Consider the following 24,346-nt stretch of genomic DNA (forward strand, 5'->3'; position numbering starts at 1 on the left):
TGCTGAATTTGGAAGAAGGCAGAGAAATCTAGACACAGCTTAACAAATCTTTACAGTACAGATTAGGTTTTGAAAGTTATGTAGCAAAGAACACATATTCTTCAATTGTCATAGACTTCAAAGACTGGCTTATGTAATCACAGGTTTAAAGCAGTTTCACAGCCTTATCCAAATTTGTATTTGTCATTTGTCTCATATATCATGACAAGACTTGCCCTGTAATTCAAAGCAGCTGCTTAACTTGTATGCAGCTAAATATCCCAGGCCAGAGTGATTGAAGTGCATCATCAGTATTGCATGAAGGAGTTTATATCATCTCAGAAGTTGTGCCTAGTCTGGTTTGCCAAAAGGTGCCACAGAACTCCCCCTGTTAGTAGTCCTTAACAAAATTCAATTACACACCAATCATCATTAGAAGTATGTAGAGTATCACTATCCTGATATCATAAATAAGCAGGCAAAGACAGACTGTAACTCGCTCAAAACCAGAAGGACCAAGGGAAATTAGTGTAATAACAGGATAAATAATCAGGAATGGTTGTCTTCCAAAGCAAGTTCAATTTCCATCCTCCTAATTTTATTGTTGATTTTTCTCTTGTTGTTCATAGGAATGTTTCCCATGTGGAAAACAAACAAACAAACAAAACCAACCAAGACTGACTTCAAATTTTATATTTTTGGAAGAAATTTATAAAAGCATTGAGTAACATACCTTTGGTCAGTTTTCCCTGGAGCTCCTGGGCTCTTAGTATTTCTGAAGATCCAGCTGATATGTTTTCAAAATGGAAATACAATTATTCAGAGGATGTTGCCTCCAGTTTTGTTGTGAGCAGAGGATTTTGAAAACAGTCCCTTAAGAGAGAAATGACCAATATGACCAACATGAAGTGATATCAAGAATAGTAAAGGAAACCATGAGGTACCGTATGAAAAGCCAAGTATTGGACTATGCAAAATGTCCACATCATTGTCATTTAAAATCTTTACAGCTGCAACAAAAATTCAGCACAAAATCATATTTTGCTAAGTGACTCGCCTCTATATTCCAACAGTATGTTTTTGTTTACTTGGTTTATTTTGGACAGGAAGGTATAAAAGAAAATGAAGCAAGGCAATTGTACAGGTTTTGTTTTAAAATCTTACATTCTGCTATATCATTTTATATTATCTTAAGTAAAAGTGCTGATTTCTCTGGCACATAAGCCTCATAAACAGCAGCAAAAGACTTTTTTCTAAAAGCACATTTTCTTTCCTTGCTATGGGTGTAAACCGCATAGACAGGCAGATGGATGTTTAAGAAAGGAAGGGGAGGTCTCCAGTTCCTCATGTTTCACCTTTTCATTGCTCTGCCCTGATCATTTAGGGCAGAGGCTTGTTCCAGACAGCTTTAATTAAACTATGCTGCAAAACTGTATATAGATCAATGGAAATGATCCGTAACAAGAGGCTAATCATGTGTTTAGCAGTGTTCAGTCCAGTTCAATCATCTTCTACCATTTCTGTGGCTTTACATTCACATGGCAAAGCCTCAAATGTGTATATGTATTTTTTAATCCATCTCATTAGTGACCATATGCTTTGGCTTCAAGGGAGACAAGAACTGTCTCAAATCTGCCAGGGATTTAGGAACATCAATAATTTGTGAATAGTCATGTTGATACTGGTCGAAGGGTTAAGTGTTCTGCATACCAGGGGCACATCTTTTGGGACTGGAACTCTTAGTCAACTGTAAGGAACCTGATCCCCTGTGATGCTTCTTTTCAAAGAACATGCTGCATGTCAGATCTCCACAGCTGAAGCAGTGGAGCTTTATTAGCTCAGGGATTTAAAAACCTGCTCTAAGCAATGTAACAATATCTTTTGGTTAAAAAGTGAAGGAAGGATGGTAGTTGTAATATGACAGTGATTTTTTTTATGTACTGGGCTAAATGCAATCTTCCTCTTTGTTACTATTTTTCTGTTTAATATGAGCCATTAGATTACTCCTCCCCTACAAATATCCAGTGAAGCAAGAGTACGTCAGCAGTAATGGGGATCTGATTTTGGAAACATAAGTGGAGTCTGTGGCCTCACCTCATACTGCCTAAATCCTGCTGAAGCTAATGACAGCACAGATATAAAAATCATCTTCCTAATCATTTGAAATGACCCTTTAGGGACTCTGAGGACATTGTTTTATCTACTTAGTGTGAAAAACCCCTTTAAAAACAATAGCTTATTGTGTTAGGTTGTGTCATCTTATATGGAAGGGCTGCTGATGCACATCTAAGGTAGAATGTTTTAATATCAAACTATTTGATTTATAAGTATAATAAACATTTAGAGGCATATGTCCCAGATTTTCATCCACATTTCAATTATATGTGTAGGCTTTGCTGCAACAGTTCGCGATAGAAAATGTGGTCGTCTTTGGGAAAGGTGGCTCTTCCTGGCTGTTAGCCAAGTCCACTTGGGCATGTTCAAATGTAAATATTTATGGCTATTTTGACCACTTAAAAAAAACCCCAAAGAATGGAGTTGTATTTCCAGATAGCCTCACTTTCAAATTCTTCCTTTGAAAGTAATCTCTCAGTCTGTTTTGGCATTTTAATGCCGTTTCACAGCTTTTAAACCTGTGAAAATAGTTAAAGACTAAAATGATATTTTCACAATTTTAAATGAGGAAAAAAAGGAAATGTAATTTTAATAGGGTGGAGTTGGTGATTTTTGAGGTCACTTGCCTTCCACTTTCTCTTAATGCCTTCCGAGCCAGCATAACTATAAAGTTTTCTGACATCAAAGTTTAGAATGAAATTTTTAGCTGATGCTTAATTATCAGGTCACTGCTGAATATCTGCGATCCAAAGACTGAGTCCCATTTTACAAACAACATGAAGAAGTCCTTTGACATTCGAGGTGACTGTTGATCTTTTGCTCACCTTTGTCTGGTTTTACCTCTAATATCAATGATGTTAATACCGAAGGAAGTCAGCAGGATTTCAGAAGACTGGTACTATCTGCAATATTTTGTTGGCGGCATTGCCATGATTACATTAATTTATACTACTGCTGCCAGGTAACAAGGGAGAAGAGTTTTGGCTTCAGTGAATACAATCGCAAAATCCCTCTTTTATCGTGGATGAAGTAACACTTTGACTGAACTGCCTATTCACAGTTTCACAGGCAGTGATGCCAAAAAATAAAGCTCTGACAGTCTTCAAGTTCTGCCCTCTTTACACCCTCGCTAGCCAAGATTGCTTAGTGTTATAAAGAATTGCCATAATCACAGAAGCTGCAGACAGAAATAACTTATTGCAACCAAAACCCATACAGGTCATACCTTACCATCAGGAAGCTGTCTTTTGGAGGGGCATTTGGAAGGTTTTCAGCAGCCATCTCTGAGGGTTCTGTGTGGCTGGATTTCTCACATGTCCAGTGAGGCTGCAACATGTCCAGTAGCATCTTGATGCTGAGTTTAAATTTTCCATTCTTTTTCTTCCATATTCTCCTAATTAAATCTTCTCCATTATTAATTCTGTTCCTATAATGGACTTCAAATTTACAAACTTCTGCCACACATACCTGTCCATTTAGAGCAGCTGACAGCCGCATTAAAATGGCCTACTTTAACTTCTAGTACATCGATGCACCGCAGTGGGACTTGAGAGTAGAATTTTGTTTACAGAGTACTACATGCTGATCGTCCAAATATCAAAAATGACAAAGAACTTAATTTCAACTGGCCTTCAGTTATTTTTACTACTTGCACTTATTTTCAGCTTGCTGTATCTGTAATCAACAGACCACTCTACTCAAGGTTAGAAACATGTTTTTTTAACTGATTTGCTGAACTGTGGCCTTAGGCAGTATGTAAAGTTAATCTCAAATTAGTTGATGAGGAGGTAGGAGATGATGATTCTTCCTTGTATATAAAGGGAAAAGTTAGAGTTGCATTTAATTTCCTTTTGTTAATTGTTACTTCACAATAATTTTCAAAAATTGATTTAGAGATCGTTTTTAAGAGATACGAGACAATAGAAAATGAGACAGATAGGATTCATTGTTTGTTTCTATTTCAGGACTGCAAGAATACCTTGAAAAGTATTTGGGCAAGAAGACCCCAGCTCTGATTTTAGTACCTGTGGTGGATTTACCTGGCAAGGAGCTTATTCATATAACATGCTGGCTAAGCTAGCAGTTTAAAAGAGATGAGTTGATATCAAAACACACATTCCATCCAGGAGAAAAAAAAAAAAAAAATTGATCATAACTGTGTTGGATATTTCATTAAGCAATATCGTTTGATTTAAGCAAAGTCATGTTAATGATGCCTCATGATATGTGACAGAATCAGCTTTGTATGAATAATAAAGGATTCTTTTCAAAATATCGTGGATTTTTTCTCACTTATTTTTAGATATGTTCTGGTAATAGCAGGCGGCTCTTGGGAGATGTCAGTTGCTCTGATCACATCAGTTCTTTTGTTTGATATATTTAGGCCTGTTTACAACAAACTGACTATAACCAGAACATTAACTCCAATACTGTTTTAAAGATTTGATTCCTTTCAATTCTATGTTGAATTTATTGACTTCAGGCCAACTCGGAAAGACCTTTTGTGGCCAGATATTAAACCTTCTCTTGCACCAGGGAAGAATTACTCAGAAGGGTATTCAGGATGCACATTTTAGCAAAGCACATAACGGAGATGATGGCCAGACTGCAGGATTTGCCACCCTGTTTTCTGAGGCAATAGTGGGTATCCTTGTGCTTTACATCTGGCAGACAGCTCTTATTAAAGGGCTACCAGTATTCCCCAGGGCTTCAGTCTTCTCCAGAAAATCAAGAGGAGTTTTACCACTGCTTTCATTAAAACAGCTTCAGACATGCAGGTGAAGCTCCTATCGATTTCATTGCAACTGATATTTTACTCATAACATCATATAAGATCAGTATAGGAGAAAAAGCCTTTTGGACTTTGCTTGAGGCAGTAAACCACTGCAGAGAAATCTTATTTTCAGACAAAGGCTATAAAATCAAACCTTCAAGAAAGAGTATAAAACATTTGCCTTGCCTGTGTTCTACAGCTACATATTCTTATTGCTTCTCTTTCAGTGTGTGAACACTGGAGCTGCATGACCAGCACTCCATTTGTCCTCTTACACCAGCACATCTGAAACGATTCCACAGAACTCAAGTGCACAGCAGTAAGTTTACACTGGAGTGACCAAGAGGTGGACTTAGCACTCCAGCTTCATTTTCTTACCTACTATCAGAGATGCGCTTGGCAGCAGCTGATACAAAACCAGTGACTAAAGAGGATCTTCCATTGTTAGATGCTTTGCATGTCCAGCATCCTATTCTGATCATAGAGATTGTTTAATGTTATTGTTCCTTAGTATTACTTCAAGTAATAATATCAAAGCTGCCATCCTCTTCAGTAAGAATTACTTTTTTTCACAGTTCTTCAAATATTTTTGGAAGGGGGAAGGCAAAGAGCTTTTTATATACCAGCATATAAATACATGGATATATTACATTTCTTAAGAAAAAAGGGAAGGATCTGTTAACAATACATTCATTAATTAGCATTCCGTATCATTTTTAGGTTAGACTTAAACAAATTTGATCCTTTTCTTTTCACACGATCAGAAAATAACTTATTAATACCTGAATGTGCCTGTTTTGTTTGATTTCTTCTAGTTTAGAAGGCTAAATCATTTTCTTCTCCCTGGAAATACCAGTATTTTATTTCTCTCAGTGTGAAGTGCCCACAGACCAGAGACACAAGCTGGACCGAAACAGGAGAAGGAGACAGTACTTTCAGAGACCTGAGGATGAAGCTTCATTTTTCATAGATAAGTTTGACTGCATCTTTTGTAGCAGTCATTTTTTTCATAGTTTAAAAAAGATACCCAAACATGTTGATCTTGGCTTTTGCACTGTTATGCATATTTTAAGTGGCAGGATATTTGCTCCTAAAGCTTTTCCTGCAAGTTTTCCTGAAAGATTCCTGATTCAAACTATCCTTGTTGGCCTCAGTAGAGGTGCATTGAAAAATGGTGTGATCATATTTTTTTTCTCAACAGAAAGCAAAACTTTTCATTTTTTGAGACAACTAGAACTTCAAATTATATACTTTGTGAACAGCTAAAAAATAATAGTTTGATGACTTTTTCTCTTTGAGAGGCTTCATATAGCTTCTAAGTGGTGTAACTACAACTGTAAGCTGGATCTGCAGTGCTGAAAGTATGAACAAGGCAATTTGTTCAGCATTGATATGCAAGGTAGGTGAGAAAAGTGCTGCTCCATATAGAGACCTAAGGCTTACAATAGAAAGAAATAACACCATTTTGTCTGCCTTATGCTACTGTATTTTCATCATAATTACTGGGTCTGATTGTGAATAAGTTGTTTCACAAAGTTCTTCTTCACTTTCTTTGTACCAAAAGTGCTAGCTGAAGATGGGCGGTGGGGAGACAGGTGCGCTCACATGTACATTTGTTTTCGTGAAAAAAGGTAAAGACACCTAATACTCAAAATCTGTAGATACAGGGTTTGCTGTTTCATTGTTTGGTTTTTGTTTTTTGTTTTTTTTTTTGTTTGTTTCTGATGACTAGCTTTGCTGAGTGTTTACCACAGCAGATTTTAATCTTGAGACCATAAATTCATGTACTGTGCTAAGATACTGGTTTTGAGTACTTTATGTACACAAATTCTTCTGTTTCTCTGATTTCAACTAAGCCTGCAGGAAAATGTTTTGTGTGCATATTATAACACAAAAAGTTGGCTGATCTAGGTTCCAGCACTCAGAACACAGAAGGGCTATGTAATAGGTGGGAAAACATATTTAAAAATATAATCTGACATTTTAATTTTTCTTTTCTCTGCTGTAACGTGTTAGAATATGGCTTACACATCTTTTTCTTTTTCAGAAAGAAATCTATGTCTTGTTACAGATCTCTATGTCAGTGAAATTTTATCTCCTGCTTCTTTTAGAAATCTCTGTATATCAATTTCTTTAATTGCTTGAAAGCATGTTAAAGTGAACTGATCAAATGGGGCTGCAAGACCAAAACTGATTTAATAACTTTGTGTTTTACTCATTTCGAAACCCAGTGATGCTACAGCACCAGTGAGCCTTTACAATGCACGTGGCTAAGCTGCTATAAAGGCACCAGAGCTGATCTTCCTAACCAGATTTAAAAATGACATTGAGATATTTTAAGCAGAGATTATTTAATTTTTTTCCCTGTGAGTTTCATAGTTAGGTGATTCAGGGGCTGATTTGTTACACCAGTTGCCATTGGTGCATCTTTTCTCTTAACCTTCAGAAGTCTGATGGGCACTGGAAGTGGGATGTCCCTGGAGTATTACACAGGTGATCTGAAGCAGCTCTTCTCCTTCAAGGACATCCTGTTCAATCCATTATCTCTTGTCTATGTGCAGTAGTCTAGTCTATCAAAATACAGTGATTGAATAAAACTTTTATTTCAAATAGATGAATGCAATGATTTAATAGAAGCTTTGTACTGCATGGTATAATAGCTCTCTAAATGAACACTGAAATCCTAAAATACAGAAACTTTTCATGTGTCCAAGTTAAATCTTTGTTACTTCTTTCAGGATGCGTTTGCTGAAGCAAACCTAGTTTCTTCTGTCTGTTAAACTCCTGAGCTTTCTCAGTACTAACTGGCACTCATTATCTATAACCTGCTTTTACTCTTATAAATGTCTGGCATTGGGAATACATATTAAGAATACTTGACAATTTACTAATTTATGATCTCTTTAGTTGTATTTTAATATTTTTGGCAAGCCAGCCTGTGTCAATGTATTAGCCAAACATTCAAAATACAGACTTGAGATCTCAAAAGCTCTTTTTTTTCAACTTTTATCTGAACACTGAATATTTTTGACATATTTAAAATTTTAATTTTAAAAAACAGCCTGGGTACCTGTGAACTGAACCCTTATGTTACATGCAAGCGCCCTTTTACTGATGACTTACTGCTCACAATTTCTTGGCTTTGACTTTTGTTGGATTAATGCATGGCTAGGTTTTGCCTACGGTTTCCTACTTTTCTCATATTTTAGAGCACTGTCTTCTTTTTCCCTGTATTCCCAAATAGTCAGGTTGTTACAAGGATCTTCCCACAGGATATGTCACTGGCAGCACTCTCCTTGTCATTGCCTTGAGTCTCCATTTCATTTGCAATGTTTGAAAACCATTTCTTGGATATGTCTGATCATCCTCCATTTCCTATTATATTGCTATTTTGCGATCATGTCATTTAACATGAAATCTTTTTTAAATACTGTTTACAGTATTTACAAGGCTTGCTGTCCACAGTAAAAATAGGACGTGCTCAAAATAGGTCAGATTTCACTTTAGCTTTTCCCAGCTTTCAGAAATTCCTGCTCTTCTCTAAATTTTGCAGACTCCAGTTCAGAAGAAAATAATGTTTCAGAACAAAAAGATCAGCTGAACTAAACATCCTGAACAAACTAACAGCTGCCCCAATCTAGTAACCTCCTGGGGGACACCAGAGTCAGGAGGCAGAGGTTAGGATCTCACCACCATTTTTCTGGGTAAGTTTAAGCATATACATTAGTTTTCTTGTGCCTCTATTTCCGTATTTGTATGTTTTCTCACCCTTGTAAAGGTGTTGGCAAAGAGATGCTATGTTGTAGTCGTACAACCTGCAATAACAAAAAGTTTAGATGGAGTGAGCAGCACACAAGAGTGTGAACGTAATGTTGTGGTGGGAACCAGAATGAATGTGATCACAGATCGTGATTTGCATGAGCGCAATCTGGAGAGCTGCTCTCCCAGCACGCTGCCTGCAGCAGTCTCAGATCACAGGAGAAGTCTATAATACATCTAGTAGCATTAATGATACATTTTACAGCATGATTCATCCCTGATGATCCCGAAGTGCTTTACAAGTCCATTACATAAAATGTGCCAGGGCCATCGCTGAAGCAGCCACACAGGTGCTGGAGGCCTCTGAACACAGGCAGGTCTCTGTGGGGCTGCTGCTGGGAGAAGAGCTCCGCAGCTCTTCGCAGACCCCCGAGTAGGGGTATTTGCTTTGGCAGAAGCACAGTTACGACAGAGAGACTTCAACCTCAGAGCCCCATCACCAGGCAGCTAGTGTCACTATGTTCTGTTACTCTTAAGAAGGCTTGTTCAACTTTAGATTTTGCTGTGGTAGAGGGAAAAAAATCCCTCTTCTGGGATTCATCAGGCAGCAATCTGTATTCTTCTTCTGCGGCTCCTGCTGCTGACAGCTGTTGGCAGCACTCTATAGCCATAACATCCTTGGTACATCATATTATTGCCATATCACTGCTTTATCAGGAAGACATAATTTGTCTTAGATAGAAGTCGTGACAGTGCATAGGGGATGAAAGCTCATGCAAGCATCACTTCACCTTCTCTGATTCCCGTGATTTTGTTGGTAGCTGCCTTAACAGTAGCTTACTTTGTTGCTTATAGAAGAACAGGGATCCAGAAGGAAGAAATACATTTCTCTGGTTTAAGAGTTATCTCGTTGCAACAAAGTTCAGTCCTACTCCCACACAGCCCCAACCGTTGTGTAGCAAGACCCAGATACATGCAAATGTAACTGAATCAAATTTCCACAACTCCGAAGCTGGATCTGTTAAGGTTCAGAGCAGGAAGTGTTAAATGATATGAAATAATAGAAAGGAAATGCAGAAGAGAAGTCAGTACCAAAGGAATGTTATTAGTAGGAACCAGTGGAGAAGCCAAGCTAAAAAGGCAAACAACAGGTCTAGGGACCTAAGGGGTTATTCTTTATTTATAGGATGTCTTTGAAGGAATGGACCCTGGACCACCTTCTTGCTATTGCTAGTTGTAACTATAAAAGATTAACATATGAAGAACAAAGAGGAATAAATAGTTTCCAGGAAAGAGATCCAGAAGTGAACTTTAAAACATGTCTCATCCTTTCGACACGGCATAAAATGGTAAATGCTTTGACTGTTCCTAACAGTGTGTATTGGTCTGGCATCTGAAGTTAAGGATGCCTGAAATGAGGGTAATATGCAAGAGGAACCACCAGCTGTGTGCCACCCTGCTGTCAGGGGACATTTCTCCTGGGCACTGCCACAAGGAACGTGACTAATTGGTCTTGACTGGAGAGATACAGCCCATGAATGTTCTTCTCATTTGTACTCCTCATTCATCATGCACCACAGTGTACAAAGATGTTGATCCAGGACTTGCCTTTCATTGTTATGGACCTTGTTTAAAACTAACTATTTGAATACTAAAAGTCAGAATATCTCATCTCGTTGCTCAGATTAGGCAAGCCAAATGTGGTTCTCTTTATGCTACAGTCCCTGGTGCAGACAAAAAGCTTTCTCAGGTTGAGATCCTGCCACTCACATAATTATTTACAGAAAGACAGCTCCACTACTTCAGCTCCGGTACTTCACAAGAGGAATGGAAACATTAGGAAAAGTTTTTTCTTTGATGTAGAATATGCTGCCACTTTTTTGTTATTAAAATAGGAGCTAACTTTAAATAAATAAAATTTTGCCTGGAGGCTTCTGAAAACTAATGTTGTGTTTTGACAGTGTCATTTTTCTGATTCCTGAAAGCATTATGTGAGTTAGCTCAGGACTTCATCATGATTTTTCTTCTACGCTACATACAGTGAATTATTTTTTCAGGTCCAGATTTTATTTGATTTCTCTCTGTCTCTCTCTCTCTCACGCACACACACAGACACACACTGAGCCACATCACTGTGCAACTTTCTTATTTGACAGGTGCTCCCCAAAGCTGTTTTTTCCCCCTTTTAAAGGACGGGTCGATCAACCCCCTGTAGAGGAAGTGAAAGAGGGGGTGTAATACAGTGGAGGCAGCTACCACGGTTTTTTATTGGGAAAAATGAATGAAAAGCAGTCATCTTTGAAAGTCTTTGAAAAATAAACTGAAGAGATGAAGAAAGGTCACAAAACCTACAAGAGGACAGAATTTTGTTGACAAAAGCCACGTTACCCTCAATGTGCAATTTGTATATAATGCCTCTTTAATTTGGCTTCTAGGTTTTATATCCTCTGAATTCATGTTTTGCTATAAAGGATATTGATGTAAGGATGATAGAAGAAGCAGATAGTGTTCAAATAACAACTGATTTGAGACCTGAGTCTTTGATGATTATTTATGACCTTCTTTAAAAAAAAGTAAAAATTCTTTTAGGTGTATGCTCAACTAGAAAACTCAAATAACGTGTGCTTAGTGAGAGAAAAAAGATTGCTAACAGCACAATGTGTCCTACAGCATAAAGTGCAACCCTAAAACTGCACATTGCTGAGCATTCTTAATGTGCTGTGAGCAATTTCATACACTGTATTTCAAACACTGAGTGCACACTCTAATACGTACATATATCAGAGGTGGCCAGACTTTTTGATATGTGTCACATAGTGATTTCAAGGATAAAAAGAGCTGGCCAAAGGCCTTCAATTCCACTTTACAGCAACTATCAAGGTTTCAGATTTATATGTATTTCCTATTTGAATTAAAATAAAAGACTTTAAATGGAGATTTTTTTTTATTGTGACTGTACTTATTTTTCCCAAAAAGGAATTGGGTCAAAGTGGTATTTTCTTATTGAAAAGGTCAGATTTTCTATTCAGATTCTTTTTTTTTCTGGAATTACAAGAAAGTGTTGGACTGTGGAAACAGAATTTGTTGCAAATTACATCTCTTAAAATGTTTGGCTAGAATGCCAAATCCTATTTAAAAGATTTTTTTTTTTTTTCTATGATCCTTTGAGACACCTTATTTCAAGTAAAGAAAGAATCTTCTCTCTCTGGTGTAAATAGAGTTCAGAGGTGTGAGCATAGTCCTCAGAGACAAGAACTCCTGAATTCTGATGTTGACATTGAACATCGCAATGGTTGTAAGTTATATATTTGTGACCTCTTCCCTTCTGAAAATGAGGACAATTGTAATGGGCTAGATTAGATTGTGGTGAAGATACTCTTGTGGGCAGTGATAGGTCTACAGTGAGTATTCCATAGGTGGTAAACATCATCAAAAGGAGAACACACCCAATGCCCTTTATGCCGTTAGCTTAGGCAGATGTTTTTGAGTCCTGAGCCAGCTGTGAATTACAGAGACTTTTTAAAATACAGCACTGTGAGAGTTTTTCACTTGCTTTCCTGTCTACCTAGCAGACTTCAGGATGGTGTGGGGATGCTATTGCAGGTACAGATTAGCCCAGGAGCCTGGAACACAGGCCAGGCTTGTGTTTCCTGTCCAGCTTCAGCATGACTGTCCAGACTCTGCCTGGATTTGTCTCTGCACTAAGTGCCATAGCCATACTTTGACTTTGGGGTCTTTTCTTACATTTTCATGGTTTTATCTGTACCCTTAAAACTAGAAAACAGTGTTTCTAATATTACAGAGATTTTTTTTTTTAATACTTCTCTACAGAAGTTGGGGGGTGTCATGGAGGCACCCCAGAGTTAGTTTAGATGGACAACAGGGTCCAAAACAAACTTTTATTTGGTAAAGAAAGTGCAGCAGATTAACCGGTAGAAGACAGGGTTTTAGCTCTCCAATAGTGACATAAACACAGGTTCGAGTATCAGTCGAGGTAGTTATTAAAGGTGCAGCAAATAAGGTGTATACATGTGGCTCACCAAAAACAATGCCAGAACTGTCCCTGACTCCGGGAAAAGTATACGCTTGCCTGAATCTGGCAAGGAATTATTCAAGACAATACACGTGCTTATATTTAAGCACGGAATAAGCACCCGCAATCCTGCGAGGAATTATTAAAGAAAATTTTATCACTCACCCACGTGCCTCGGTGGGGGAATCCCAGTCCCAGGAGATTACCTTAGGCAGCCATCCTGCCTAAGGGGGAGGGCTCTCAGCATCAGACTTCAGCCCACGCTCCAAGAGGTCCACACAACCGGCAGCTGGCCTTGTCAGGAGTCCCGTTTAAATAGCCTTGTCAGATCTGACTGTAGGCATTCCAGAAGCTTCTCTGCACCCGCACTCTGGGTGTGGGGTGTCCTGAAGTTTCTTAGCATCCCCACTCTGGCTGAGGGTGCCCAGCAGCTCTTTGACGCCTCTACGCCCCCACCCCTTCTCTCTCTTAACGACCCTGATCAAAGGGTTCCGGGGTTAAAACAAAAAGAAGCTGGAGTGGGGGTGAAGATGTGTCTGCACCTTCCATATCGAAGGCGGGAGGGGGAGAGAAGGGGGTATGCATCTGCCACAGGGGGGGAGTAAGATTCATCCTCACCGCGTTCCTCTCTTCTCCCCTTAATTTTCCCCGTCTATATGTTCCCCTTCATTCTTTTTTATTTTCTTTTCTCCCCTCTCTCCCTGATACTGACTTCTGCTGGCCAGTATATGTTCAACAAATGGAAGCCTCACATAATTAACTTTTCTTTTGTAGTCACATCTAAGGACCTTAAAAACCCAAGGTAGGATGAGGACCACAAGCTTGAGTGAGCCAGCACACACATACACAAAGCGTTGCAGCTGGCCCTCTTGGCATCAGGTAGATCTAGAAATACAAACTGTGAAATTCCATAGATCTGAGGAAAGGTGAGCAAACCTTCCATGTTTTTATGCTGGTGTTATTTCCATCTCAACAATGAGACTCTGTAGTGAAATATCATCTGTTGCCTTTACCAAGCCCAAGCACTCCACGTACATTTTTCAAAAGCACTGAAGTGACTGGGAACATAAATCTCATTTTGTTTTTCAGGAGAATTTATGCTCCCAAATCATTTAAGTGCCTTTGACAAAATGTTTCTTGGGAAGGTAATGTTTTATGATCTTGAACCAAGATTTCCAAAGTTTACCAAAGCAGACTTTATAAATATACTGTAAAGTCAATCTGCTGCAAAAGATGTTAAAAAATACTCATTATTCCTTGTCTCTTTTGTACATGAGATGATCAGTTTTAAAGGAGCTGCACAAAGGTTGCTACCCTGCTTAGGCTGAATGTTGCAGAGCAAAACCTGTCAAAAAAATCTAAGCTTTTGCATAGTTGCTCAAAGAGGAACTAATTTATTCAGTAGGCAAACACTGGAACAGGCTTCCTAGAGAGGTGGTCTATGCCCCAAGCCTGTCAGTGTTTCAGAGGCATTTGGACAATGCGCTTAATAATACGCTTCAACTTTTGGTCAGCCCTGAAGTGCTCAGGCAGTTGGAATACATGACGTCTCTTCTCCCAAGCAGCAAGCAATACAACAAGAGGAAATGGCCTCAAGTTGCGCCAGGGCAGGTTTAGATTGGAAATTAGGAGAAAATTCTTCACAGAAAGGGTTGTCAGGTATTGGAACAGGCTGCCCAGGGAAGTGGTGAAGTCACCATCCCTGGAAATGTTTAAAAGGCATTAGGATAAGTTCTTAGGGACATGGTTTAGTCCTACAGTTAGGTTAGGTTATGATTGGACTCGATGATCCTGAGGGTCTCTTCCAACCAAAATGATTCTATGATTCTGTGATCATTATCGGTCCCTTCCAACTGAAATATTTCTATTCTATTCTATTCTATTCTATTCTATTCTATTCTATTCTATTCTATTCTATTCCATTCTATTCCATTCTTATTATTATTTGACCCAGTTTTGAGTACAGAGCAGCCAATACTCTGGAGCTGTTGGTCAATGTAAGGTCCAAGTTTTCTGCAAGCTGTTACAGGTTAAGCACATTAAAAGTTAAAAATCCTGCTGAAAGCCTTTTTAGCTATTCCCAAGCAGGGCTGTCACTGACGCTGCATCGAACACCAGCTGCTGGCGCTGACCTGATTTTTTAATCTGTTTTTAACTGTCACAATCTCACCCGAAAGAGAAACGCGATAAAGCTGCTTCCGAGCGTGCCGCCGAGAAAGCCTCGGCAGAGCCCAAGCAGGCACAGAAAGGGGATTTTTATTTCGTTCCTCCCCCTTCCTCACCCCTTTCCCGTGTGCCCGCTCGGGAGCGGCCGCCATTCCGTGGGCAATGCTGCCCCCCCTCGCTCCCGCCGCGCAACTGCACGCAGCCCCGCGCGGCCCCGCGCGCCCCCGAGCCCTCCGCGCCCGCGCACGGCGAGGGCGAGGGCGGGGACGCGGAGCGCGGCGGTGTCGGAGCTGCGAACACCAACCCCGAAGCCGTCATTACGCCCACCCAGCACGTGGTCCGCATGTCTGGGCAATGCCCCGGGTGGCCTCAGCGGCCCTTTTGGGGGGGGGGGGGGGGGGGGGGGGGTACCTGAAGTCCCTCAAATTTTGTGCAAAAAACGGTGCACAATAATTACACTTAGTGACTCATGAGAATTATTATGTTTCCTGACTACTGCATGAAATGTACAGCAAACACACACACACACAAAATGTTACCATATACTTTTCTGTATTACAAATGAAGTTTTTTGTTAATTTTGTGTTACTGATAACATTTTTGTTATTTTTTTGTATTGCCTTTTTGGTCCCAGAACTATAAATAAAAGAATGACATTCAAAGGGAGTATAGAAATGTAAGTATAATTTATCAAGTACAAGGGCATGAGAAAAAGATTATAGCATGAGCCATTGCCAAAAGAGGAGTTAAATCATAGTAAGAGAAGAAGTCTGCTTTGTCTTGTACTTCCTTAAGCCCTTCTGTTGGTTGCTTTCTCATGCTGCAGCTTCTTCCATATGCTCCCTGTACCCACTAACACACCCACCTACACACACTCACAATTTACCAACATACTCTTATGTCTTTGCTGAATTAAAATCCACACCATCATTCAAATTAAATAAAATAAACAGCTGTTTTCTTTCCAAAAAACCCCAAAAACAACAACAAAACAAAACAAAACAAAAAAAAACCAAACAAACAAACAAAAAAAAACACAAAAAACACACAAAAACAAACAAACAAAAAACCAACATTTTCTGATTTGGCACTTGTGAAGCATTTGAAAGAAACAGGCTGCTGGAGATGCTTTTACGCTGGCACACTGTGACATTGCACACAAGGTCTAGACACATACCCGTGCACTTAGAACTACTCTGCTTTGAATGAGACACTTCCCAGGAGGAAAGACGTAAAAGATCAGCAAGCAGCAGCAGATTGTCCTAGTGGCCACTGAATTTCCAGAATCTGCAGCAGTTGACTCTCCAGGCATGATAAATAGAGTATTTAAACCTGCACTGATGGGCGGAGCACCACAGAATCTCATCACAGGTATTTCTTTCGAGGCTTCCCTTCCTCCCAGAGAAGTACAGCTCCAAGAAGTGCAGGCACCAGTGACTGTGGCTGACATTTACCCTACCTGTGTTATCTTCTGTGCTAGCTCCCAAGTTCAGACTGAATTCCCAGCTGAAATTTCCCAGCACAAAACCAAACAGTAGGAAGGACAGGCCTAGAAAATCTGCAACAGATTATCGCTCTGTGAATCCTGTGCTGGCATCCATTCCTGCAGTTTTTCAGCCACAGGCCATTGCATCTCACCTTGAAGATCAAGAGGGTTGTAAACAAGACAACCACCTCAAGTTGTGACCTCAATATCTCTCTTTGTTGCACCACTCCTTCTGTCTAAGCCTTACAACACAGCTGTCCTAACACCTGTGGCAGGAACTGTTTTCCCAGGTCATGTTGGTCACAGCTGCGGGAGCAAGGATGCTGCACTGTCCAGGTGGAAAGCAGATGAACAGTAACTAACTCATAGGTGCTTTGTCATCTAGCAGAATCCAAAGACCTGGATTAATTACCTAGTTTATTTATAAAACATATTGTGAGACAGAGATCCCAAGAATGCATTTCTTAAATCAGCTATGTCAGTTTCCCAGGATTCTGAGTAGGTACATACCAAGCCAGGTGGCAGGAAGGACTGAAGGAAGGACTCAGATCCCTGAGCTCAGGGTCCATTTAGAAGTCATAGTCACAAATCCTCTCCTTGATCAAACACCTAAGGCAGGCTGGACCTTGCACAAAACCCAACCCAGAGAAAGAGACAGACCTCTCGTCTTATTGCACAATACAGTTCACTGGGATATGGGACAACCGTAATAAAATGCATTTCCTGCAAAATTTGGAGAAGGGTTTTGAATCAACATTAGCTGTTGGAATACTATAACTATCTATCACTGACCTAGTGAGTTTCTGGCTCTTGCTATAATCTTTAATCAGTCCATCCAGTCTTGGGTTCTTAGACATGGGCCCAGTGTCACTGCTGTTAATGGGTACAAACTTCTCTGTCTAGGGAGGTGGAGCAGCAGACAGTGACACAGGGTGGGGCATGAAAGAGATGATATTTCACCTCCATCTTAGCATAGCTCAACTCAGCGCTGTGCCGCTGATAAAAGCAGCTGAAGCACAGCCTACTGGAGCTATAAAGAGTCTTTATGCTCTTTCCAAAAATTACTCACTTCTGTTCCTCTGCAGAGGTGCTAAGGAACATTCATAAACCTGGTCTGTGTACCAGGGCTCAGGGAAAATCTGTGATGTTGTTCTAGGGTCTGCGAGCTAAAATGTCCTAAAAGTGGCTCATGTTGATGTATCTCTTTTGGCACTAAGGCCACAGTGCAATGTGAGGACTAGAATCCAAAGAAATACATAATTCTGTTGTCTACCTTAACCATCAGAATCTTTGTATTGTCACTATCAAGTTCATGAGAGGAATTTTGTGCCTCGGATGTGCTGGCCTAATTGCTTTTAAAAGTTTATTTACAGAGCTGCCATCCTAATTCTCCGTGTTGCTGATATCAAGCAGCTCTCCCAGAAGCCTTTGAGAACAACAACAGAAAAAAACTGTTGGCAACTAGGCTTAATAGGAGAAATAGACTATTTTTAATCCCTCACTCTAAGAAGGATAAAGACATATGCTCCACTAAAACTGTGACATGAAGTAACTCAGGTGGGAAGAAGAGCATTCCAACAAAGCTTACCAATTACTTTGGTGAGCACACAGCAAGATAATGCAGGTCATGTTGGTAGGAGCATGTCGTGTTGGTCAACAATTGACAATGATTGCAGAGGACCAGAAAAAGCTGTGTTCATAGAAAATCCCCAAACTTGAAATGATGTATGCTACTGAAATACTTTTTCTTGTTGTTGTTTTTTAAATGTATTTGAATATTTGTGTTCCCTCCAGGAATGGATAAGTGGCTAATTATATGAGGAAAAAACAAAACAAATTATATATCTCTCTCTGTGCTTGTTCTCTCAGCTTTGCTATTTCAGGTACAATCTCCTCAGTACAAAAACAAAAAACACTTGTGCATGTTTCTCACCTATTTTGTATCAAATTGTCAATGATATTCCTATTTCCTTGGGAAATTTTCCTTTCATTGAGAGCTACTGCACTGACATTGGGCTAACCTGCTTTAAAACTGATTTAACAGTAAGAATTTATTCCTGAAGTACATTGAAACTGCTGATCAAAACCCCCATTCAGCAGGACACTTTACAAATACTTTCCTGTTATTAGAAAGGCTGCATGTATTCACCCTTTGTGCTTATACACTTTGACAAACTGGGGGCAAAGTGAACACCAGTAAGCAATACAGTCTGCACCAGCACAGAAAATGAAAGATCGGAGACATCAGCAACATTTTCTAAGAGGCTACGCCTTGTGTTGCTTTTAGGATACTGGAAAGTATTTTAGGATACTACTTTTAGGATAATGAAAGCTTGTATTTCTGGGGCTAGGAGCTGAGCAGGTAGTTTTTAAGAAATCCCAGTTCTCCAAAGCAACAGAGCATTCAGCCTCTTGGTGAGGCCTCTGCACATGACATGGGCAGAGGGGAAGGCATTGGCTCCAAAGCTGGAGGAAAGCCCTGGTGAAACCTCCTGGCTTACTGGAGCCGGATAACTTTAAATCGTGTGGTTTGCCCACATGAGTCAGTGGGCAAATACAGCCATGTAAGAGCTCCAAAATGAGACTGGGCAGGAGAAGAGTGGGAAAGAAAAGAAACAGAATGAATAAGAACAAAGAATGGGAACATACCAGGAAGAAACAGAAAAATGAAGATACAGGAGAAAGAAGAGAGGCAGACATGGTAAATAAGTTAAAAGGGAATAACAAAAGAAATAAATGCAGAAAACTATTTTTTACCCTGTCACAACCACTACTCTTCCTTACCTTATACATAGAGAGCAGGCAATGAGAATTATATATGAGAGAATGCACTATGCTGTGAAATGAAAACAGCCACATCTTAAAAATCAGTATTTTCACTCTTTCATTTGGTTCTTTTTTCCAGTTATATTCAGAATTTATGTGCAAATAGGTCTATCATAGCAACTGCACTGAGTCTGGCTGGGATTAACTGGGAGTTAACTTTCTTTATAGCAGTCCATATGGTGCTGCTTTTTCTGATTTGTGGCTAAAACAGTGTTTTGGCTATTGCTAAACAGTGCTTGCACAGTTTCAAGGCCTTCTCTTTTTCCCACTCTGTGGCCCCAGCAAGTAGGCTGAGGGTGGGCAAGAAGCTGGGAGAGGACACAGCCATGACAACTCACCTGGAGTGGCCAAAGGGATGTTCCATACCATATGGTGGTGTGCTCAGCAATAAAACCCAAGGGAGAAATCAAAGAAGGACAGTTTGTCTTCCAAGGTGGCTAGTGCTTGGAAATTGGCTGGGCATCAGTCCACTTGTGGGAGGTAGTGAGTGATTGCCTTAGCATCACTTGGCATCACATTTCTTTTCACCTATTAAACTGTTTTTATCTCGACCCACGAGTTTTCTCACTTCTTTTCTCTCTATTCTCTCTCTCATCCCACTGGGGAGAGAAGGGGAGTGAGCGAGCAGCTGTGTGGGTGTTTGGCTGCTGGCCTTGGTCAACCCACCATAGCAACATTTAACAGAATTTCATAAAGTCAGTCAAAATGTCTTGAAATTATTCAAATTGCTACTTTAAGCAACGTATTCTGGCATCCATAAAAATTTAAAAAGCGACAATATCTTCAGAATCTTCAGTTATCTTCTCAGTTTTGGTCCTATTATTCCTCTTGGATGAATTTGGCTGCCATGGAAGGCTGGGGAACCTTTGCATTGCTTTACCTACATGAGAACCTCAGGAAAAGTAACCTGTTACAAGAGTTTAGTCTTCTGGGACAGACATGAATCTGCATTATTTGCTGAAGAAGCCTTGAAACATGGTGCCCCACGCCTCTTTGCCTGAGACACAGGAAAAGCAGCTAATGAAAACTAACAGTAGGAAGCAGTCTGCTTCAAGACTGATGACAATAAGTGGTAAAAAAAGAAAAGAAAAAGGATTACTCTCAGCACTCCTTCTCTGGGCATTGGGAAGCTGTTTTTGGCAGCTCTGAAGGCTCAGAGCTCTGCTAAGATGTGTTCTCTCTTAATATTTTAATGAGCTGAGCAACTGACAGTCCCAGCTGAGTACTCTTTTTTGTTGTTGTTGCTAAGCAAAACAATGGTAAAAAAAGCTCCTTTTTCATCTTCTAAACCAAAAATACAACCAAGCAATTTCTTTGATGTGTGCAGAGATTCATTCTAACTTCATGCCAACTCAACCCACATACCTCAGTTCATTTGCTCATGTTTTCTATACATACTTGTTCAATCTCTCCAGCATATCCCAGGACATGTACAGATTTGATTGTCCTGAATGTCCTAGATACCCTTCAGGCCACATATCGTTCATTCAGCTTATCCTCTTCATTTCAACTCCAGCACAACTCACAGTAATACAGATTGATCCAGGTCCTTTGTTCTTCTCCATCTTGGCTTTGCCATCTCATAAAGTTCAGCAACGACTGTAGACCTAAGAGATGATGGGAGATTTTTGCATTCTTCCCTCTCCTTTTCCAATGAGTTTTCCTATAAAAACTTCCTGATTTCCTTTCTTTTCAAATAAAGAAACACTCCAGAGTCACTTCTCTTTGTTATCTATTTCTCAAATATTTTTTTTTAATTATTTCTGATTCTTCCTTTCCTTTTTCCTTCTCTCTTACATTTTCCTTAGCCATCCCAGTTTTCATTCATTGCTAATTAAAAGAAGTTTTAATCTCACCTTTTCATAAAGTCTAGTATCATCTCTCCATCTCTGCTTTTCTATAGCTTCTCTGCTCAAAACTCGCCTTGTGATAGAATGTTCTATCTAATGTGATATTAAACAATATCGTCTGTAATGTAAGGAAATTCCCACTTAAAATGTTAATGAATCATAACTAATTGCAGGATCCCACTTTGCATATTCAGAACATATTCCTGGTTCCACTCTTCAATATTCTCATTGTATGTTCTCATTTATTGCAAGCTACACTTAGAAGCTATTGGTAGGAAGTTCTCTCCACATCAAAAAACTAAACTATCGCTTCCTGGCCACTGGTGGTGTCTGAACCTGAATGGCCTCCACAGGCCATTGCTAATAGGGCAACATGAGGGGAAATTACCCCTTGGTGAAACTGTGTCTGACATAAGTGCTTTAACAGCAGACAAAGAAAATATGCTGAAGAAAGAACAGTAAGCAGGAGAAAATATTTTCAGTTATACTGAATGTTTAGCCTTGACAGATCTTCCTTTAACTATGGAGTTCAACATTACAATTTTACTACTCCGAGGTTTTTAATATATTGAGGTTACTTTAAAAACACCAACAACAGGACAAAAAACCCTACCGGCATCATTTTTCATGTTCCAGCATAGCAGTGCACAGGAGAACATGGAGCACTCATGAGCTCGTCGCTAATGAGCACTTTGAAGACAGGCTGCTGAACCTCAAAAATATTTTCTGTGTTCACCACAGTTACTTTTTTGTCTGTCTGCTGGGCACAAATCTTGAGCAAGCTACAATGCTCTGCCTCATTTTCTTCAGCCTCTTTCTCTCCTCTCTGGATTCCACACTTTTCAAGTGCAGTTAACCAATTACACAAGGAAAAGGAATTTAATATATCACATAGGCACACTGTAAAGGATTTTCATGTGTTCCTTTCCTATGTAAATGGTCTGTAACTTTTTCATGAATCAGACCCATAGACTCTTTATTTCACACTTCCATCTTCATTTCCCTGTAGAATTGCAATGTAAATGATCCTGAAATATTTGAAGACAATTAAAGGTTAGCTTTGCATATCAGTGACCTACCAGCAATTCCCTGCAAAGCTCTGATGTATGTAGAGTGTTTGATCTACAGCTGCCTGCTGTAGGTAGGTAGAAGTAGGAAGAATGTAGAAGTGTTGTCATGCTGCCCTGAACTCTAGGTAGGGTTGGAAAATAGGCTCAGAAGGCACCACGAAATAGCTGCTGCTTCCTTAGAGGTTCACACAGTTCTAGAACACCATTGTAGATTGCCAGGACCTTTGACTTCCTTTTAGTTTTGAGCAACACATAAACATTAAGAGGTTTTGGACTGCCTTGCTAGCAAGTTTTAAAGGAGGTTCAAAAAGTACTTTTGGTTGGTTATGTATTGTTTTTTTCCATCAAGCCTTAACAGTATTTTTTTAGAAATTATGTAGCCTTTATTCCCAGAGGCAGAAATGGAGACTTAAATGTGGCTGTTTTCCAAAAAGCAAAGCTATGTTGGGGGAGTGATTTAAATTAGTATACCATATTGTGCAAAAAAAGGCTCAACCCAAAACTTGTGATTTCTATATTGCAGCAGCCCCACTAGGCCCGATCGGCAGGTTTCTGAGAAAAAATGAAGGCTGACTGACAGCTTGGAGTGACCGCGTGTGACTTGATCAAAGGTGGAGTAAAGGGTACCAACCAGTAGAGACTTCTGGAGGGATTGGAACAGCAGATGTTTTGAAACAAGGGCTGAAATATAGTCACGAAAGCTGACAGGGACTCAACACTTGACTAGATTTTGAGTGAATTGTGAAATATTTGGACAAGATTCTTTTCCTTCCCCTCTATTCTTTTCCAACTTCCTCCCTCTGGAAAAGGACTTTAATATGTAGAATATAAATTAACAGGTCTCCAAAAGAGTTGATACACATTTGAGAAAATATTGTTGCACAGCCTGACTGGACAGTTTTATTCCTTTTGATACAGATTCAAGAGATGGAAATTACTATAATATTGGATAATGGAATAGCTCCAAACTCTTTCAGCTTCATCTGGAATAGGCACAGCTTCGTTACTATTGTCTTACATAGAGACTAATTATAAATACTATAAAATATTTATAAATAATGAGTGCCAAATTGGTCACATTGTAGAGCTTCACTGGAACCTGTAAGTCCTTTTATTAATCTGACATTTATAAAATTTTTACCACCAATCACTTAAGACAGTCATCTGTCCATATATGTTGTCTCCTGAAAAAAATAAAAATGAGGAGATGGAAACAGCTTTGTGATTTATTTAAAATCCCTGAGACTGTTTCTGCCAGTGTGTGTGCTGATAAATGTTATGTTAACAGGTTCTCTGTTTGTTTAACATTCCCCTGAGGAGGGTTCAATGTCATTTAACCAGTCTCACATATTTAAAGTACATCTAGTCTGCAATAAGAACAACAGAAAGGATCACAGGTGGCACAGTCACTAGTCTTGCAGATGGTAGCCTTTGTCTTCCTTAGTAAAAGTTCGTTCACATTACAAAATGCTACTGATCTTGAAAATCTTGATTTAGGAAAATATAGGGTGGAAATTAAATCCTGCATTGCAAGACTAAGAGCACTATAGGAATTTGTTCAATAATAGTCTGACGTCTGTTTTTCACTTTTTTTATAGGTTTGCATATAGTTTGCTACACATCAACTTTCTCTTAAAGGAATCAGAAGCCTTTTTACAAAAGATTAATAATTCCCTATCCTCGATAGACACACACACAGAGGTAAACGTTCACACTCACACCCTTGAAGCTATTTTCTAGAATATTTTTACCGATCAGTAATACAGGTGTGATGAATCAGGCCTCGGTATGATTCCAGTTCCAGCCCTGTTTTCCAGAGAGCATTTGGAATTCCTGAAGTAATTCAAAGTCTTAGATTATTGCCTTTTTGTCATGAATATTTGTTATGCGTTGCCTGCATTTGGTAGGCATCTGATTAAAATGAAAATAGCTGAATCTGTATGACACAGAGACTGTTGTTTTTTTTCACTGTAGACAGATTGAAGGTGAAAAATACTACTACAGAGAGACAACTAGATCAGGTAATCCCAGTTAGGTTATGCAAAAATGGTTGTCTTTATAAACCGAACATTGCAGAAGAAATGTTACCATTGAGTATCAGCTACGGGAAACCCAGGCTGTTGGAACTTAAATACTCAGTAAGAAGAGCTAATGGAGATTGCTGTGTGTCCAAGTTTCGATTCACCTGCAATTGCCAAAAACATGCATCAGGCTCCAGGGGGAGAGTGCTCTCTAAAGGAGAATTTAGAAAGCAGACTATCTAGAAGCTGTCATCTTTCCTTTAGGTGG

At 39.4% G+C, this 24,346-nt stretch overlaps 2 protein-coding genes across 8 annotated transcripts in view; both read left to right on the plus strand.

The window, feature by feature from the left end:
- DPH6 (diphthamine biosynthesis 6) overlaps positions 1–5,823 on the plus strand; it is a 205,680-nt gene extending 199,857 nt beyond the window's left edge. For 5 of the 7 annotated variants that reach the window (XM_065839920.2, XM_065839921.2, XM_065839923.2 and 2 more), the window contains one exon: positions 4,059–4,366. In XM_065839920.2, the coding sequence (XP_065695992.1) occupies positions 4,059–4,174 (116 nt within the window). In that variant the 3' untranslated portion in view covers positions 4,175–4,366. Of the gene's footprint in view, positions 1–608; positions 920–4,058; positions 4,367–5,094; positions 5,187–5,740 lie in introns of those variants that run through there. The other 2 variants (XR_011739369.1, XM_071809362.1) reach the window with 2 other exon arrangements.
- A 609-nt stretch (positions 5,824–6,432) lies between these two features.
- Positions 6,433–24,346, plus strand: part of ZNF770 (zinc finger protein 770) — a 52,712-nt gene continuing 34,798 nt past the window's right edge. Inside the window, exons 1-4 of the mRNA XM_071809364.1 lie at positions 6,433–6,498; positions 8,421–8,571; positions 22,581–22,668; positions 23,656–23,758. The gene's annotated coding sequence lies outside the window, so the exon portion shown is untranslated. The remainder of the gene's footprint in view (positions 6,499–8,420; positions 8,572–22,580; positions 22,669–23,655; positions 23,759–24,346) is intronic.

This window comes from Patagioenas fasciata, chromosome 5 (assembly GCF_037038585.1).
Source record: "Patagioenas fasciata isolate bPatFas1 chromosome 5, bPatFas1.hap1, whole genome shotgun sequence".
Classification (NCBI taxonomy): Eukaryota; Metazoa; Chordata; class Aves; order Columbiformes; family Columbidae; genus Patagioenas; species Patagioenas fasciata.